The 19,626-nt window shown below is 52.7% G+C and overlaps 2 protein-coding genes across 7 annotated transcripts in view; both read left to right on the top strand.

Moving 5' to 3' along the window:
- Positions 1–1,916: 1,916 nt before the first annotated feature.
- Positions 1,917–6,903, top strand: MRPL20 (mitochondrial ribosomal protein L20). Its single transcript, XM_032758606.2, has 4 exons — positions 1,917–2,089; positions 2,202–2,312; positions 3,341–3,418; positions 6,594–6,903. The coding sequence occupies exons 1-4, from the start codon at positions 2,003–2,005 to the stop codon at positions 6,765–6,767; spliced, it is 450 nt and encodes a 149-aa protein (XP_032614497.1). The 5' UTR covers positions 1,917–2,002; the 3' UTR covers positions 6,768–6,903.
- Positions 6,904–9,363: 2,460 nt separating this feature from the next.
- Positions 9,364–19,626, top strand: part of CCNL2 (cyclin L2) — a 20,388-nt gene continuing 10,125 nt past the window's right edge. For 2 of the 6 annotated variants that reach the window (XR_009214824.1, XM_032758596.2), the window contains exons 1-8: positions 9,375–9,855; positions 10,186–10,260; positions 10,512–10,621; positions 13,325–13,445; positions 15,353–15,417; positions 17,937–18,036; positions 18,237–18,341; positions 18,430–18,571. Coding sequence is in view for 4 of the 6 variants with exons in the window: in XM_032758596.2 (XP_032614487.1) it covers positions 9,568–9,855; positions 10,186–10,260; positions 10,512–10,621; positions 13,325–13,445; positions 15,353–15,417; positions 17,937–18,036; positions 18,237–18,341; positions 18,430–18,571 (1,006 nt within the window). In the remaining 2 variants the exon portion in view is untranslated. The other 4 variants (XM_032758597.2, XR_004370789.2, XM_058443958.1 and 1 more) reach the window with 4 other exon arrangements.

Raw genomic sequence — 19,626 nt, 5'->3', positions numbered from 1 at the left:
CCAGGCTGGTCTTGAATTTCTGACCTCAGGTGATCCACCTGCCTTGGCCTCCGAAAGTGTTGTGCAGAGCCACTGCACCTGACCTCCTCTTCTTTTTTTCTTTGGGATGGGAGTTTTGCTCGTTTCCCAGGCTGGAGTGCAATGAATGGCGGGATCTTGGCTCACTGCAAACTCTGCCTTCCAGGTTCAAGCGATTCTCCTGCCTCAGCCTCCTGAGTAGTTGACCATGTTGGTCAGCGTGGTCATTTAAGGTCAGGAGTTCGAGACCAGCCTGGCCAACATTGTGAAATCCCGTCTCTACTAAAAATACAAAAATTAGCTGGGAGTGGCAGTGCACACCTGCAATCCCAGATACTCGGGAGGCTGAGGGAGGAGAATCGCTTGAACCGGAGGGGCAGAGGTTGCAGTCAGCCGAGATCGCACCTTTGTGCTCCAGCCTGGGCGACGGAGCGAAACTCTGTCTCAAAAACAGAAAAAAAAAAAAAAACAGACACAACAACAAATGCAGTGCGTCACCCTGGACTGAATCCTCAACAGGGAAAAAAAGGTATAAAAGACATTTGAGGCGAGTTAAATCTGGACTGTGGGCTGGGTCCGGATTTTGATCATTGTACCGTGTGGTTCTTAAGAGTAAATACACAGCAAAATGTTTAGGTTATCTCCAACTTCTCAAACGGTTCAGGAAAAAAATCCAGTATGTTTATAGAGAGAATGACTCAAAAATGGAGCAAAACGTAAACAGTAGGTGAACTTGGTTCGAGAGTATTAAACAAATGAAGCAAATGAAAACAACTGGCACATTTTGGTAGCGAACACTGGGGAGTTTTCCTTGTACTAGTATTCCAACTTTTCTATGATTTAAAAAATATCCAGTATAATAAAATATTATAAAGAAACTGCACACTTCCCACCAATGTTTCGATAATATAGCAGAAATGTAAAACTACACATAATGTAAAACTTTTTTTTTCTTTTTTTGGGACAGACTCTGGCTCTGTTGCCCAGGCTGTTGTGTGGTGGTGCAATCTGAGCTCACTGCAGCCTCCACCTCCAGAGCTCAGACGAGCCTCCCGTCTCGGCCTCCTGAGTAGCTGGGACCTCAGGCGCGCGCCACCACCGCTGCCGGCTAATTTTTTAAAAATTTTTTGTAGAGATGGGGGGTCTCACTATGTTGCCCAGGATGGTCCTGAACGCCTGGACTCAAGTGTTCCTCCCCGCTTGGCCTCCGAAAGTGCTGGGATTACAGTCATCGGCACCACAGCGGTCACATTTACCATTTCGAAGCTTAGAATTTCCAGGGCGGGCGCGGTGGCTCAGGCCTGTAATCCCAGCAGAGGCCAGGACTCCGAGAGCAGCCTGGCCAACGCAGGAAGACCCCCCCTACAAAAAACACAAAAAATTAGCCGGGCGTGGCGGCGCGGGCCTGACGTCCCAGCTACAAGGGAGGCAGAGGCCGCGGCGAGCCGAGGTCGGGCCGCTGCACCCCAGCCAGGGCGACCGGGCGAGACCCCGTCTCAAAATGAGTAAGTAACAAAGTGCAGGGTTCAGAGGCAACGGGCACTTTCACAGCGATACGACTATCTCCACCTCGGTTCCTGAATATCCTCGTGGCCCTAGAGGGCGGCCTGGCCCTCCCCGCCCGCGCCGCGCCCGCGCTTCCCGGCCGCGGCGCCCTCGGAGTCACAGCTGCGGCCTGGGCCGTGCTCCGGGACCGCCCGCGCTGCGCTGCTGTTTATCCATCGTCCGTGGATGACCACGGGCGCTGCGGCCTCGTTCTCCTGTCAGTCCCCGCCGCGGCCCCACATCCGTTCCCCAACACGCGCCACCACCGACAGTTCAGGGGCGCAGCCGGGCACCCGGGGGCTGACGGAGGCGACCTTCGCCCCGGAAGTCATCGCAGGCGCTGACCCGGAAGCGCTCGTGACCGCCATTTCCGACCCGGGCAAGATGGCAGCGGCGCGGTGCGTGCGTTGAGTATCCGGGACGCCGGCCCGCAGGCGCCATGGTCTTCCTCACTGCGCAGCTCTGGCTGCGGAATCGCGTCACCGATCGCTACTTTCGGATCCAGGAGGTGCTGAAGCACGCCAGGGTGAGTGCCGGCCGCCCGGCCTGGGCACTGGGCGCCCGGGGGGATCCCGCGGGCCAAGGGGCGGCCGGCGCGGGCCCCGCTGACAACCCTGGTTTCCCGTTTTCTGACCCAGCACTTCCGGGGGAGGAAAAACCGCTGCTACAGGTTGGCGGTCAGAACCGTGATTCGAGCCTTTGTGAAATGCACCAAAGCCCGATACCTGAAGAAAAAGAACATGAGGACCGTAAGCGTGAACCAGGGACACCCGCCGGCCAGCGCGCTCGCGGCCCCTGCGTCTCTGCCCCGCGACCCAGCGAGTGTGCAGCCGCCCGGCCACTCTCAGCTCCTTGCTTTCTTCCTTTCATACCTCGCTTCGAAAATCCGACAAATTATGTCGCCCCGCAGGCAGACTGTGGGACGTCCGTTCTCCCGCCACCCCCACTGTCACCCCCTGCTCCAGCCCCTCGCCCGTGCCACTGCAGAGCCGCCTTGCCACTCTCCCTGCGTCGCCAGCCACCGCCCTAGTTGCTGCTGCTCTCATCTCCCCTCCGGTTTCTTCCCTTCCCTCTGGCAGCTGAAGTCAACCCAGCCCCTTGCCCACCTTTCAGGGCCACTATCTGCTGCCCTAGTGCTCCTCGAAGAGACCACGCCTGCTGGCAAGCTCTGCACACCCGGAACCCCCCGCATTTCTGAGAGGCTGGCGCCTCCACTCTGTCCACGTGCCACCTCATTACTGCGCCTCACCACTCCCGCCTCAGCCTCATGAACCTAGCATCTAACGTACTCCCTTTTTTTTTTCTTACCCTGAGACGGAGTCTCGCTCTGTCGCCCAGGCGGGAGTGCAATGGCGCGATCTAGGCTCAATGCAACCTCCGCCTCCCGGGTTCAAGCGATTTTCCCGCCCCAGTCTCCCGAGTAACTGAGACTGCAGGTGTGCGCCACCAAGCTAATTTTTGTATTTTTAATAGAGACTGGGTTCCGCCATGTTGGCCATGCTGGTCTCGAACTCCTGATCTGAAATGATCTGCCTGCCTTGCCCTCCTAAAGTGCTGGGATTACAGGCGTGAGCCACCGCGCCCAGCCGGGTTTTTGCTGATTTTAATTTTGAAACAGGGTCTTGATTTCGCTCAGGCCAGAGTGTGATGGGACCATCATAGCTCACTGACTTTGCCATTTACCTTTAGAAAAATATTCTTTAGATCAACGACAGGCTTTGCTGGGACATAAGATCCAGAAGTCATTTTTAAGTATCTCCATGTTTTCTTATTTCAGCTCTGGATTAATCGAATTACAGCTGCTAGCCAGGAACATGGAATGAAGTATCCAGCGCTCATTGGCAATTTAGTTAAGGTATGGGTAAGCATGTGGGCCCCGCTGAAATTCTGGACATCTGCAGAAACCATCATGAGGGGTGTGCAGTGCCTCCTGTAGTCCCAGCTAATCAGGAGGCTGAGGCCAGAGGATCCCTGGGGACTGACTTCTGGGCTGTAGTTTGCTATGCTGATGGGGTGTCCATGTTAAGTTTGGTATCAATGTGGTGACCTCTTGGGAGCAGGAGACCACCACGTTGCCTAAGGAGGGATGAACCAGCCCAGGCTGGAAACGGAGCAGGTCACAATTCCCATGTGGATGAGTGATGGGACTGTGCCTAGGAATAGTGCCAGCAACAGCCTGGGCAACATAGTGAGACCACTCTCTACAAAAAAAAGCTGGGTGTGGTGGTACAGACCTGTAGTGTCAGCTACTGAGGAGTCGGAAGCAGGAGGATCATTTTGAGACCCCAGGAGTTTGAAGCTGCGGTGAGCTATGATGGTACCACTGCATTCCACCCTAGGTGAGAGCAAGACCCCGTCTGACAAGCGTAAAGAAAGCCATGGCTGGGCAGGGTGGCTCACGCCTGTGATCCCAGCACTTTGGGAGGCTGAGGTGGGCAGGAGATGGAGACTAGCCTGGTCAACGTGGTGAAAGCCTGTCTCTACTAAAAATACAAAAATTAGCAGGTGTGGTGGCGGGCACCTAGAATTCCAGCTACTCTGGAGGCTCAGGCAGAATTGCTTGAATTTGGGAGGCGGAGGCTGCAGTGAGCCAAGATCACGCCACTGCACTCCAGTCTGGGCAACAGAGCAAGACTCCATCTCTAAAAGTAAATAAATAAACCCTGCCATCAGACCTGGCACAGCCCGGTAGCAGTCCATGCAGCAGAGGTGAGGGGTGCCACTCCAGCTGCACTCTGTCTTGGTGTGGGGTTCTGGCAGGTCTGGGAGCTTACCACACTGGTTGACAGCAGAGCAGAATTGGAAACAAGGCACGTGTTTCTGGGATGTAAGTCCTGATGTTTCCCCATTAAGAAAAAAGAGGCCAGGCATGGTGGCTCACACCTGTAATCCCAACGCTTTGGAAGGCCGAGGTGGGCAGATCATGAGGGCAGGATATCGAGGCCATCCTGGCTAACAGGTGAAACCCTGTCTCTACTAAAAATACGAAAAATTAGCCGGGCATGGTGGCCGGCGCCTCTAGTCCCAGCTACTCAGGAGGCTAAGGCAGGAGAATCGCTTGAATTTGGGAGGCAGAGGCTGCTGTCAGCCGAGTTCACGCCACTGCACTCCAGCCTGAGCGACAGAGTGAGACTCTGTCTCAAAAAAAAGTGTAGAAAAACTTGACTTTAACTTCAAAGTTTAATTTAAAGTTTAAACAATGAGGCTGGGTGCTGTGGCTCAAACTTGTAATCCCAGTACTTTGAGGCAGAGGTGGGCTGATCACCTGATGTCAGGAGTTCGAGACCAGCCTGGCCAATGTGGTAAAACCCTGTCTCTATTAAAAATACAAAATTAGCCAGGCGTGGTGGTGGCATGCGCCTGTAATCCTAGCTCTACTCGGGAGGCTGAGGCAGGAGATTGGGTTGAATCCAGAAAGCAGAAGTTGCAGTGAGCTGAGATGACACCAGTGTACTCCAGCCTGGGGGACAGTTTGAGACTCTGTCTCAACAACAACAAAAAGTTTTAATAATGATTTCTGATGACAGCAGGTGAAATAGGAACTTACAGAAAGGAAGGGGAATGTTTTGGAGTGAATGGATGGTTTATGCAAGTGTAGCAAAATCTTGGTGATACTGAATCTGGTCATTATGCTCGTCCCTCTGCTTTTGTGTACATTATTTCCTAAAAGGTTGAGGGGTGGGCATTTTGCAGAAGGCAGTCTTTGGTGCTTTACAAAGATCTTCAGGGTAGGCTTAGGAGGTTTGACTTTCCCATTTTACTCAGGGAACTGTTGTTAAGAAAGGAGACAGACTTGGCCGGGCGTGGTGGCTCACGCCTGTAATCCCAGCACTTTGGGAGGCTGAGGCGGGTGGATCACGAGGTCAGGAGAGCAAGACCATCCTGGCTAACACGGTGAAACCCCGTCTCTACTAAAAATACAAAAAATTAGCCGGGTGCGGTGGCAGGCGCTTATAGTCCCAGCTACTTGTGAGGCTGAAGCAGGAGAATGGCATGGACCCAGGAGGCGGAGCTTGCAGTGAGCTGAGATTGTGCCACTGCACTCCAGCCTGGGCGACAGTGAGACTCTGTCTTAAAAAAAAGAAAGGAGACAGACTTCGCACAAAGCATACAGGTCACAGGTAGTACAGTTAGGCCACTTTGTCCTTGGTAGCCAGACCCTAAATCTCACTCTGTTGCTCAGACTGGAGTGCAGTGGCGCAATCTTGGCTCACTGCAAGCTCCGCCTCCCGGGTTCACACCATTCTCCTGCCTCAGCCTCCTGAGTAGCTGAGACTACAGGTGACCACCACCATGCCCAGCTAATTTTTTTGTATTTTTGGTAGAGACAGGGTTTTACCATGTTAGCCAGGATGGTCTTGATCTCCTGACCTGGTGATCTGCCTGCCTCAGCCTCCCAAAGTGCTCAGATTACAGGCGTGAGCCACCGCGCTCGGCCTTGTGGTTTTTTTTTCTTGTATTTTTTAGTACAGATGGGGTTTCCCCATGTTGGTCAGACTAGTCTCGAACTTCCGACCTCAGGTGACCTGCCTGCCTTGTCTTCCCAAAGTGCTGGGATTACAAGTGAGACACCATGCCCGGCCTTGGTAGCTGAGTTTAATGCTCAGAGACTGGCCCCCTTCTTTTCTGCTCCTTAAACTCTGGCATTGTTCACTAGCTTCTGAAATCCTCCGTGGTTCTTGTGGGCACTTCCAAGTTGGCTCAAAGGGTTACCCTAGGCCAGCAGTCAGCTCAGTCAGGGTGGTGACCAAGGACCCTGAACAAGGTGTTTGGTTCCCTGGGCTGACATCTGGACTGGACTCTAGGCTGCCTGCAGACTCCACAGGTGCCTCCCTCACCCTTGTCCACATTTATCCTTCAGTATCCTGCCTGGAAGTCCTCTGCTGTGCCACCCAGATAGTATTCTTCTAGGCCTTCCCTCCCCCCAGGCGAGTGTGCAGCTGGGTTCTTCCTGAGCCAGCGCCGCGACCACGCAGAGCCAGAGTGTGTGTCTCACACTGACTGCAGGTTCTGATTCATTCTTTTCCCAGTGCCAGGTGGAGCTCAACAGGAAAGTCCTAGCGGATCTGGCCATCTACGAACCAAAGACTTTTAAATCTTTGGCTGCCTTGGCCAATAGGAGGCGACAGGAAGGATTTGCTGCTGCCTTGGGGGATGGGAAGGAACCTGAAGGCATTTTTTCCAGAGTGGTGCAGTACCACTGAGGACTGTTGCTGTGTTGATTAGGAAAAGATACAGAGTAATTTGCAGTTTGTTTGATTTGTACTTTTGTTTAGCTACATCCCAATAACAGACATGAGGGAAGGCCCCGTCTCTCTGGGACAGAGCCTCACAGATGAAGTCCGTGTTTTGTGTGAATGAAACTCAAACAGTCTTCAGTTTTTAGAGTCATTTTCTGGTATCAAGCGAGCACACTAAGGAGCGCATCCTGCTTCCAAGGCTGCTGCCTTCTGTACACGGTGGGGGATCCCCACCCTGGCTCCCCTCAAGGGCTGCGTGCACAGTGCCCACTTTCCAGTTCCCTGACCCACCCTGAGCCCCTACTCCATTCTGCTCAGGGCTGACCTCAGACATCCCCTGTGGCTCAGCTCTGCCACCACTCAGAACACCAGCCTCAGCTTCCCTATGTCCCCCAGATTCAGCAGCCCAGCGGGGGGGAAATGCTCCCACATCAGGTGGGTGGTGGCCTGGTCCCTGCAGGCTGGACTGGCTTTTCAGCCATCTCCAGGAAGCAACACCTAACAGACAACTGTCCCTTAACCCCAAGGGTGATGCACACTTCTCCCCTGGTCTTTCTGCCCCAGTAAGGCTCTTGAGACGCTGGTTATCAGCCACTGTCTGCCTCCTGATGCCCCCTACATTTACACAGCAATGCACAGACCCCTGCCGCAACCTGCTTGTCTTGCTGACGCTGCCGTAGGAGCGCCTAAACTGAGTGCCCATCTCCCCTCCAAAGGCAGCTGGCTTGCATCCTGTGGGAACATGCCCTTCACCCTTTGCCAGCAGTTGCTGGGGAGTCTTTCTGGCCCTTTTCTCAGACTCACCACTTACCTCCAACCTGCACAGAACAATCAGCGTCCTGGCCACTTGCTAGAGATGGCTTAAGACTGACCACTCCATCCTCACTGCAGGCCTTCATTCTTTCTGGCTACCATCACTGCATGGTCTCCTAAGAGGTCCCCCTCCTGGCCCTTGTCACTGTGCTTGATGACGGCCACTACGCCCTAAGCCTTTGGAGGCCAGGGACCAAGTCTCGTTCACTGTCCTTTCCGCTCCATGAGTGCAGTGTCTGGCCATGTGCATGGGGCACTCAGTGCCTGGCAGCCCTTGGTAAACAGTCCTGGACCACAGGGTCAAGGACAGAGCCCTGGGCGGCCACATTCTGTGCGTGCTGCTGTGCTGTGGCAAAGCTGCCTTTTCTGCATTTCATGTCAGTGAAGGAAGACACGGATGTGGCAGAGCACTGTGGGTTGCTCCCATCACTAACTCGGTTTGTGCCATTGTCCTGTTCCCAGGCAGTCCCAGGGCCTGCCCCTGATGGGCTGGAGGCACCACCAACCTCCCACTCCTCTGGCAGTCAGAGCTCAGGGAATGGGCAAGCAGCACTAATGAGAAACCAGCTGTGTGGTGAGGTTTCCAGAGAAGAGGAAATTGCTTTTTTCCTGGAGAGCGTGCAGCTGTAACTCAGACCAGACATCCCTGAGCTACCAGCCTGGGGAAGGAGGACAAGAGTAAGGCTGTAACCATACCGTGTTACCCATAACAGGCGGTGAGGAGAGTGGGTCTTGGTTGGCACTGTTTGAGCTGCAGTATCAAATCATGGCAGAGCTAGTGGACAGCTGACCTAGGGGTGGGGGTAAGGAGCAATGGTGGCTTCTGAATTTGAGCCCGTTTGAGCTGGGCAGTCACTGGCAGCTCAGTGTGTAAACCTGCAAACATTCAGGCCTCTGCTGCCCTTCCCTCTTCCTCCTGCATCACCGTTCCCTGCCCCACGGAGGCTTCCCCCACATCCTCACTCGTGGTCCGGTACTAGTCCTGGCAATGGTTCCGGTAACTGCAGCAACAGATCCCTCCTGCACAGCTGTGGTCGACCGCAGGACAGCCACAGGTGATGAAAAACCGTGAACCCAAGACGGGCAGGGCGTGAGATCGCCTGCGGGAGGATCAGCGATGTCAAAACGTTACAAACACATGAACCCCCTCACCGTCTCCCTAGCGTTTGTGGGGTCCAGTCCAAGCTTCTTCACACGTAGAGCACCGGGCCTCGCTCCCCCGACTCCTTCCGTGGGCCTTAACCTTGAGGTACTTAGGCCTCCCCACGCTGGAGAGGCTCTGTAGGGACGTCGAAGCCACGTTTCCCGTCATCCCTCCACCCGTCTCTCCCCAGGGACTGAGTTTTGAAGGCAAGACTTTGCGGGAGTCTGGCGTTAATATGCATCCCCAAAGCCTGGAGTCGATAAGGACTGAACACGCGACGCCGACGGCGGCCGGGGGACACCGGGCACGCGCGTCTCATCCAGGGCGAGGCCGAGCGGAGCCTCTGACCCTGCCCCGCGCCCAGGGGTCAGCAGTGGGGGTCGTCCCGCCCCAGATCCCACCGAGATGGCCCCCCTTGACCCACAGGCCTTTCGAGACGCGAGCTTCCGGGATCTGGGGTCTCTGTGCGAACGTGGACATCTTGGAAGAGTCCCAGCCCTGCTCGGGGGGCACAGGCAGGCGCTCTCAGCACGGCACCGGCGCCTCCGCTAGGGACAGACATGCTTCCGGGTCGGCCGGCACCGCGGAGCCCCCTGGGTAACGAGCCCGCCCCACCCGCGCCAGGTTCTGGCGTCGGCGTTAGGCGCGTTGCTGACGGGCAAGTTGCGTAGCCAATTGCGGCTAGGCGGCGTCGCGCTTGTCGCGGGCCGAACCAATGGCACGCGACGGGGCGGGGCGGTGGCGGCCGTGGAGCTTCGCGAGGAGCCGCCCTGCGGGAAGACGCCGAAGGCGAGTCGGCGGCACAAAATGGCGGCGGCGGCGGCGGCGGCTGGGGCTGCAGGGTCGGCAGCTCCCGCGGCAGCGGCCGGCACCCCGGGATCTGGGGGCACACCCTCAGGGTCGCAGGGGGTGCTGATCGGGGACAGGCTGTATTCCGGGGTGCTCATAACCTTGGAGAACTGTCTCCTGCCTGACGACAAGCTCCGTTTCACGCCGTCCATGTCGAGCGGCCTCGACACCGACACAGAGACCGACCTCCGCGTGGTGGGCTGCGAGCTCATCCAGGCGGCCGGCATCCTGCTCCGCCTGCCGCAGGTGAGGGCGCGGCCGCGAGCCTCGGGCCCAGGTAACCGCTGGGGCGGCAGCCGCCCTTTGTTGGTGGCGAGTCGGGCCCGCACCGCCCCCGCCCAGACCCCAACCCCAGCCCCTGCCCCAGTCCCCAGCCAGCTCATGCCCCTGTCACGGGGCCTCCCTGCCCGCCAGTGCGCTGGATCCCGATACGGCGGGACGCGAAGAGCCTTTGTGGACGTGGGAAGCGTTTCAGTGTTTGGTTCTGCGTGGGGAGTCCCACTTTACTCTATTACTTTTGGCCGCGAAGGCTTTGAATGGTACGTTTGAAAATACAGAAACTTTTTTCTACTCTAGGTGGCCATGGCTACCGGGCAGGTGTTGTTCCAGCGGTTCTTTTATACCAAGTCCTTCGTGAAGCACTCCATGGAGGTAAGGCTTTCTCCTGCACTTCATTCTCAGCGAAGTATGTTGAGGGTAAAACGGTTTATTTTGCCTGGTTACTCAGGGGAGTGAGTATTTGCCCCCTAGTCTGAGCTCTGTGCCAGAGGGTTCTGTTTCTTGACTTTTTTTTCCCCTGGATGCACCTCCCTTTTGGTCTGAATAGCCCTTAAGCCTATGGCGGCCGTCAGGACGCCGTGGCTGGGGACAAACATGGGCGTGTTGCAATGCTTCCGCTTCAGCATGTGTCAATGGCCTGTGTCCACCTGGCTTCCAAGATAGAAGAGGCCCCAAGACGCATACGGGACGTCATCAATGTGTTTCACCGCCTTCGACAGCTGAGAGAGAAAAAGTGAGTCGGTCAGAGCTGTCTAGTCTATCATAGATGTCTATTTTGTTTTTTTCTGATTAAGCCACAGTATGGCTGGTATGACACAGTACAGGCCTGAGGTTCTAAACCTGTGGGATGTTCATGAACGCATTCTCAAGGTCCACGAACAGGGCCTGCTCAGAGGCATCGGCAGATGCTGTTCAGTGAGGGCAGGGGCTCCAGTGAGGACAGTGCACTGTGGCGGGTCGCTCTGGGGCTGACTTCCTGCTTTACCATGTCAGCGCACGGCCCTGTTGCTGCTTCTGTCCCACATGTTTCTGAACGCTCTAGAGCAGGGAGTCTTAATCTCAGCACTATAGACATTCAGGCTGGATAATCTTTTTTTTTCCCTCCTGAGACAGGTTTCCTGTTGTCCAAGGTGGAGTGTGGTGGTACGATCATGGCTCACTACAGCCTCAACCTCCTAGGCTCAAGAGTTTTTCCTGTCTCAGCCTCCTGAGTAGCTGGGACTATAGGAGCACGCCAACTATGCCAGCTAATTTTTATTTTTTATTTGGTAGAAATGGGGTCATGCTGTGTTGCCCAGGCTGGTCTCAAATTCCTGGGCTCCAAGGATTTGCTGGCCTTAGCCTCCCAAAGCACTGGGATTACAGATTTCAGCCACCGAATCTGGCTGGGTAATCTTTAGTTGTAGGGGATTCTCCTGTGTGTTGCAGGATTCAGCAACATCCCTGGTCTCGACTCACTGGATGACAGGAGTACCCCACCTTAGATGTGACAGCCAGAAATTCTCTCATACCAGGTGTAGTGGCTCACACCTGTAATCTCAGCACTTAGGAGACTGAAAAAGGAAGTTTGCTTGAGGCCAGGAAATTGAGGCTGCAGTGAGCTGTGATGTCACCACTGCACTCCAGCCTGGACGACAGAGTGAGACCCTGTTTCCAAAAAAAACCCAAAAGTCTGTTGATGTTGCTTCGTGGCCTTGGAATAGTAAAATTTCTCCAGCAGAGAACCGCTGCCTCCGACTTTAGCCCAGGGTTTATGCACCTGAAGTTAATGGAAGTCCTTTAGAAAACACAGCCTCTGGCCTGTAATCCCAGCACTTCGGGAGGCCTAGGCAGGTGGATCACCTGAGGTCAGGAGTTCGAGACCAGCCTAACCAACATGGTGAAACACCGTCCCTATTAAGAACACAAAAATCGGGCAGGCGCAGTGGCTCACGCCTGTAATCCCAGCACTTTGGGAGGCCGAGGCGGGTGGATCACGAGGTCAGGAGATCGAGACCATCTTGGCTAACACGGTGAAACCCTGTGTCTACTAAAAATACAAAAAAGTTAGCCAGGCATGGTGGCGGGTGCCTGTGGTCTCAGCTACTCAAGAGGCTGAGGCAGGAGAATGGCGTGAACCTGGGAGGCGGAGCTTGCAGTGAGCCAAGATCGCGCCACTGCACTCCAGCCTGGGCGACAGAGCAGGATTCTGTCTCAACAACAACAACAACAAAAATTAGCCAGGTGTGGTTGCAGGTGCCTGTAATCCCAGCTACTTGGGAGGGTGAGGCAGGAGAATCGCTGGAACCGGGCAATTAGAGGTTGCAGTGAGCTGAGACTGTGCCATTGCACTCCAGCCTGGGCAACAAAAGTGAAACTGTCTCAAAAAAAAAAAAAAGGCCTTGCTGAGTGTGGTGGCTCACGCCTGTAATCTCAGCACTTTGGGAGGCCAAGGAGGGTGGATCATCTGAGGTCGGGAGTTTGAGACCAGCCTGACCAACATGAAGAAACCCCATCTCTACTAAAAATACAAAATTAGCTGGTCGTTGTGGTGCATGCCTGTAATCCCAGCTACTTGGGAGGCTGAGGCAGGAGAATTGCTTGAACCTGGGAGGTGGAGGTTATAGTGAGCCAAGATTGCGCCACTGCACTCCAGCCTGGGCAACAGAGTGAGACTCCATCTCAAAAAAAGAAAAAGAAAACATGGCCTCATCGGCCTCCCAAAGTGCTGGGGTTACAGGTGTGAGCCACTGCACCCGGCCCTTTTTTTTTTTTTTTTTTTGGAGACGGACTCTCACTGTGTCTCACCTTGTCACCCAGGCTGGAGTGCAGTGATGCGATCTCGGCTCACTGAAACCTCCGCCTCCTGGGTTCAAGTGAATCTCCTGTCTCAGCCTCCTGAGTAGCTGGGCTTACAAGCACCCGCCACCATGCCCGGCTAATTTTTGCGTTTTTTTAGTAGAGACAGGGTTTCACCATGTTGGTCAGACTGGTCTCGAACTCCTGAGCTCAGGCAGTTTGCCTGCCTCGCCTCCCAAAGTGCTGGGATTACAGGTGTGAGCCACCGCACCTAGCCCATCTGTATTTAAATAATTGTTCTTTCACTGGTTCTATGGTTATTGAACTGTGAATATGTACCTTTCTATCGTGAGTCACATAAGTGCTTTTAGCATTTGTGCCACGAGATCCTAAAACTTGCTTTGTTCGGTCTATGCTTGTGCACCAGAAGCTGTTGATCTATAAGGAAAAGCAGGGAGGATCTTTGGGAAGGGATGAGTAGGTTGGCACTGGGCTGTAGGGAGCGGTGTGCAGTTTTGTTCATCAGAGGATGTGGACTTCGTAGTGATGTTGTGTTGTGGGGTTTGCGTTAGGTGCTCATAGTTGGAGGTAATGACGGGATCTCAGAAGCCTTGCTCTGCTCGACTGTGTTGCAGACCCTGTGCTCTCTCTTTGGCAGGAAGCCCGTGCCTCTACTACTGGATCAAGATTATGTTAATTTAAAGAACCAAATTATAAAGGCGGAAAGACGAGTTCTCAAAGAGTTGGGTTTCTGCGTCCATGTGAAGCATCCTCATAAGGTGGGTGTGCGGCTCCTGCTCTGCGAGCCCGCCTAGGCCGCTGCTCCAGCCCGGCCGCCTCTCTCCACCTCAGTGCAGTTGAAGGCTCTGAAGAAGACTGAGTGCATCTCTGACTTGGCTTCCCAGTTTCTATCTGTAATCTCAAGAATAGTTCCTGATGCATTCCTGTTCTAGTGTCAGCTGTTTATTTTAGTAACACATTTTTAAGAGTTTTGGAAATGGCATTATTTAAGTTTGGGCTTTCAAAAATAGTGATGAGTTTATAAAAATTGAATTTTAGTTTATGTTTTCCTTTCTCAACAGTTAATTTTCTTTATTTTTTTTTCTTTTTTTTTGAGATGGAGTTTCGCTCTGTCGCCAGGCTGGAGTGCAGTGGCACAGTGGCACTGGCAGTGGAGGCACAACCTCTACCTCCCAGGTTCAAGCCATTCTCCTGCCTCAGCCTCCCGAGTAGCTGGCACTACAGGCACGTGCCACCACGCCAAGCTGATTTTTGTATTTTTAGTAGAGAAGGGGTTTCACCATGTTGGTCAGAATGGTCTTGATCTCTTGCCCTCGTGATCCTCCCACCTTGGCCTCCCAAAGTGCTGGGATTACAGGCATGAGCCACCGTGCCTGGCCTTTTTTTTTTTTTGAGACAGAGTCTTACTGTGTCATGCAGGCTGGCATGCAGTGGTGCAATCTTGGCTCACTGCAACCTGTGCCTCCCAGGTTCAAGTGATTCTTGTGCCTCAGCCTCCCAAGTAGCTGGGATTACAGGCATGCGCCACCACGCCTGGCTAATTTTTGTATCTTTAGTAGAGATGGGGTTTCGTCATGTTGGCCAGGCTGGTCTCAAACTCCTGATCTCAGGTGATGCACCCGCCTCAGCCTCCCAAGGTGCTGAGATTACAGGCATGAGCCACTGCACCCAGCCTCAACAGTTAATTTTCTACAGTTGCTTTAGTGATAGCTTTACTTCCTCTTATGGAGAAATTAGGGGAATTCTGGCCCCTTTAGTCTGAAATGACTGGCGAGTTTTGCGGCATGTACTGACTGAGGACCATGGCCGCAACACTGTCCCTCACTCCCAGCGTTGTGGGTGCCTTCTGTGTTACACGGAAACAAAGCACTTGTTTTCCCAAAAAATTGTTTCCATCTTTGGTTCCATCTCCTTTTTATTGGTGGGTTCCCTCATTTGATTGTTCGACTTTCTGCCATCTGTTCAAATTATCCATAAATTGCCCACCACAGATTGAAGTGCTTTTTTTTTTGAGATGGAGTCTTGCTCTGTTGTCCAGGCTGGAGTGTAATGGCACAGTCTCAGCTCACGCAACGTCCACCTCCTGGGTTCAAGCGATTCTCCTGAATACCTGGGATTACAGGCATGCACCACCACCATGCTCGACTAATTTTGTATTTTTAGTGGAGACTGGGTTTCTCCATATTGGTCAGGCTGGTCTCGAACTCCCGACCTCAGGTGATCTGCCCGCCTCAGCCTCCCAAAGTGCTGGGATTACAGGCATGAGCCAGTGTGCCCGGCCTGAAGTGTTCTTCTCTGTTTATTGAAAGTACGTTCATATTGTGTTTTGGTGAGTTGTTAACTGGGGTACAGAGACGTGTAGGACAGGCCAACCTCACTGGTGGAAAGGCATTGAAGACGAGAATGAAACCGGCCCCGTGAAGAACGAGGCCTGTGCCGTGGGTTGTGTGGCTGGGCTCACGGGCATGCATCCTGCCTGGCTGCCAAGGCAGACAGCAGGCGCATCTGCAAAGCTCCCTCCAGCCGAGCCGTCCGCCAGACGTGTGGCCAGGAGCCACTCCTGGGATCTAGCTTGAGGCTCTTGTTTGCTGCATGGACACCCACAAGATCTGAATTCTGGGCTCTTAAGGTTCTTGATAATAACTGCCTGACCCGTATCTTCCAGATAATCGTTATGTACCTTCAGGTGTTAGAGTGTGAGCGTAACCAACACCTGGTCCAGACCTCATGGTGAGTTGAGCTTCCTTGTTTTATGAGACCAGCAAGGGCAGTGCAGGAATGTGTTGACTTGAGGCACTTGGGCAGTGGGTAGGCAGCCCAGTGACTTGGTTGTGGGCTGGAGTTGTCCGAGTGCCCAGTGCTTCTGCTGTATAAATTCCAATCAGACTCCCAAAATGGGCACTCGCAGTCACGGTAGGTGGCCCATCCCCTCCCTGCAAGCCTGGACTTCCTGTGTCCCCCACCCTGAAGAGAGCCGTCAGTGGGCTTCCTCTGGGAGCTGTTGACTTGGCGCAGGGGGACTTTTTCCCGGGGAAGGCAGAGGGACAGGCTAGTGCAGACTTGGTCTGTTTCTCCAGTGACATTGCATCCCATGGGAGAAGGGCAGAGAAGGTTCTGGGGCCGATTTTAGCAATGCATGTGCTAGAAAGGAACCCTAAAGTGCAATTTATTATTGGGGGGTTCTGGGGATTCTGGTGAATTTTTTCCCTTGGAGTTAAGTCTGTAAGGGTCATATTTTTGCTGACTGAATTGTCTGGTGCTATGACATGTTTAATAGAGAACCTATTTTGACTTTTCTTTTCTGTACTCTTTCAATCAAAGGGTAGCCTCTGAGGGTAAGTGACTAAGACTTCTCCTCTGCTGTCCAAGCGCTTTGGTGCAGGGACAGCGGCGTCTTCAGCCAATCCAGTGCAGGCTCTCCACCGAAGGCTGGCTCTAGACTGGTGGTACGCACATAGCATAGCCATGGCCGACTCCTGCTGTGGTTCTCTGACGATTGTGCTTCTTGTTAATCCTCTGTCGTGCTTTGGTAATTGTATTGATTAGAGTTGATAACTGTCTTGACTTGATTTTTGTCCCTTTAAAACTGCTGTACCTGTATGATAAAGATGCAGTACCTTTCTCTTAAAAAAAAAATGATATGGAAAGCTGTGAGAATTGAAGAGACAAATTGGCTGTGTCAGTGTGGGGTTATGTCATGATTTCTAGAAGCCCTGAAGTTGCTCTTTTCAGCAGCTTTGCGTGACACGCTCTAGTAAAAGGTGTGCATCTTTAAATTATTTCATGGATACTTTAAAAAATATTGTATCATTTCAAATACAGCAATAAGTTTATATGTTCTCAAGATTTCATTTGTTTTTAAGAATTTAAAGTTCATGGATTAATATCACTACTTGAATACTGAAAGTTGCTGATTAGACACCGAAAGGTTACTGATTGTTGAGTGTATCTGTGTTAGAGCTGTGCACTGGCACGCTTGCATCGGGGGTGTGGCCACATGGCCGCCACACAGATTCCCCCATGATGCCTGGAGCTGCTTCCAGAGCCAGGTGCCTCCAAGAGGCACCTGTAGGACTTACCATTTAGAAATCTCTGAGTGGGTTTGTATGTTACCTTCTCCAAGGTTTATTTAGGACAAAGATATTGGGGGAGGGTCATGGGTCAGATTCCCGCATGACCCGCCTCGTCTGCGGGTGCAGCCCCTCTCCAAGGCTCACCGTTATTGGGGTATGTGAGGAGCAGTAAATATAAAACCAGTTCACCTGTCCTCATGGAATTACCCTTTCTGTTTTTGCAGTATTCATAAAGCTAGTATAAGGCCTGGTTGTAGTCTGTTAAATCTTAGAGATCTAAAGGAAATGCTCAAAATGTAGCCAGGTTTTAAATGCTTTAACTTTTAAAAAATGTAAATTTTTGTATATTTATAGCTTCTAAATATGAAAGTTAAAGAATGTACTATGATGAAATGTTCAGTATTGTGTTGCTTCTCGGTATTGTGTTGCTTCTTCAGTATTGTGTTGCTTCTGATTCTATGAATGTTCATTTTAAGACTCCTTGTTGAAATGGGACAGTTGGCAGCGGCTCTGATGAGCCCAAGAAGAGGCCTGCCCTTGGGTGCGGAGCCTCCCTCCGCACGATGCTCCCACGCGTCCAACTTGCACCCAAGGGGCTTTTCCCTCTTCCAAGTGGACTCCTTCAAGGAAGCTGCAGCTCGGTCAGCAGAGAAGGGGCCTGCCGCCAGCGCCCTGGAGGAAGAGGAAGAGGAACCCAAGAGGATGGCTTGTCTCCCAGCAGCCGCACCGGCTTTGTGCTCAGCCAGTTCATTTGAGTTTGCATGTTTCTCTGCACTATGGATTTTGAGCATTTAGATTTCTTTAATCAAAAGCGTTTTAGTGACTCCAGTAGACATTTTCTTTCTGAGGCATCGTGCTTTGCATGAGAGCAGGCCAAGGTTGAGGGGAAAAGTAAAGTTAAAGTCGGTTCTCTTTCATAGCAACATGTATTGTCTGACATTCAGCCAGCTTTTTTTTTCTAATAATTTCTGTGCCTTCCTGTCCTGTATTTAGAAAAAGCAGCTAGAATATTTCTCCATTAACTCTTGAGATTCACAGGACTGTCTACCTCTGAGTCCTAGCAATAGACTCCTTAGAGGAGTAGTAAATTTATCTAGACTTTCTCTAGATAATGCAGGCGGAAGAGCTGGCTTCCCGGGGTGGGGCATTGCAGTTCTTCCTGTGTTTGGTTTCCAGGAATTACATGAACGACAGCCTTCGCACCGACGTCTTCGTGCGGTTCCAGCCAGAGAGCATCGCCTGTGCCTGCATTTATCTTGCTGCCCGGACGCTGGAGGTCAGTGTGTTGCTACTATGGAGAGATTCTAGTCAGATTTTTTTTTTCTCCAGCCTCCATATAAACTTTACTGTGTTATTCTTCAAATTAATCTGGGCCAAAGCATTTTTGTGACTAACAGGCTGTTTTTTTTATTGTCCTGAGTCTTGCTGGCCGTGAAGTTGAGGAAAGTGTAACGATGGTGGTGTTTGTTTTTACAGATCCCTTTGCCCAATCGTCCCCATTGGTTTCTTTTGTTTGGAGCAACTGAAGAAGAAATTCAGGAAATCTGCTTAAAGATCTTGCAGCTTTATGCCCGGAAAAAGGTTCTTCGGCATTTTTTCATGTAACGTATGCATTTGTGTTTGGCCAGAAACACCTGGTTCTGAATGGACACCTTCTGGCTTTTTGCAGGTTGATCTCACACACCTGGAGGGTGAAGTGGAAAAGAGAAAGCACGCTATCGAAGAGGCAAAGGCCCAAGCCCGGGGCCTGGTGCCTGGGGGCGCACAGGTGCTAGATGGTACCTCAGGGTTCTCTCCTGCCCCCAAGCTGGGTGAGTCTGTTAGAGTGCAGGAGTCCACTCCCCACAGAGGCAGAGACGGTGACTCTCCCACGCCTTCGTTCGGGATATGTGCTTCTTCCAGACTTTTTTTTTTTTTTTGAGGCAGGGTCTCTGTCACCCAGGCTGGAGTGTGGTGGTATGATCATAGCTTACTGCAGCTTCCAATTCCTGGATTCAAGTGATCCTCCCACCTCAGCTTTCTGGATAGCTAGGACTATAGGCACATGCCACCATGCTTGGCTAATTCTTTTTTTTTTTGAGGCGGAGTCTTGCTCTGTCACCCAGGCTGGAGTGCAGTGGCGTGATCTCCACTCACTGCAAGCTCCGCCTCCCAGGTTCATGCCATTCTCCTGCCTCAGCCTCCTGAGTAGCTGGGACTACAGGTGGCCGCCACCATGCCTGGCTAATTTTTTGAATTTTTAGTAGAGACAGGGTTTCACCATGTTAGCCAGGATGGTCTCGATCTCCTGACCTCGTGATCTGCCCGCCTCAGCCTCCTAAAGTGCTGGGATTAGGCCGGGTGTGGTGGCTCACGCTTGTAATCCCAGCACTTTGGGAGGCCGAGGCGGGCGGATCACGAGGTCAGGAGATCGAGACCACGGTGAAACCCCATCTCTACTAAAAATACAAAAAATTAGCCGGGCGTGGTGGTGGGCGCCTGTAGTCCCAGCTACTCGGAGAGGCTGAGGTAGGAGAATGGCGTGAACCCGGGAGGCGGAGCTTGCAGTGAGCCGAGATCGCGCCACTGCACTCCAGCCTGGGCGACAGAGCGAGACTCTGTCTCAAAAAAAAAAAATAAAAATAAATAAAGTGCTGGGATTACAGGCATCAGCCACCGCGCCCGGCTATGCTTAGCTAATTCTTTATCTTTTTAGTTGAGTCTGGGTCTTGCTATGTTGGTTGGGCTGCTCTTGAATTTCCTGGCCTCAAGTTGAGATTGTCCTGCCTCAGCGTCCCAGAGTGCTAGGAGCATAGGCACCTGGCCTTTCTGTTGATTAGCAGGGAGTATGACAGGCTGTCTGAAATGCTTTTGTTTATCCTGCTGC

The sequence above is a fragment of the Hylobates moloch genome, unplaced genomic scaffold (genome assembly GCF_009828535.3).
Source record: "Hylobates moloch isolate HMO894 unplaced genomic scaffold, HMol_V3 SCAFFOLD_9, whole genome shotgun sequence".
NCBI classification, from domain to species: Eukaryota; Metazoa; Chordata; class Mammalia; order Primates; family Hylobatidae; genus Hylobates; species Hylobates moloch.
The sequence above is the reverse complement of the archived record's forward strand: the minus strand, read 5'-3'. Positions and strand labels throughout refer to the sequence as shown.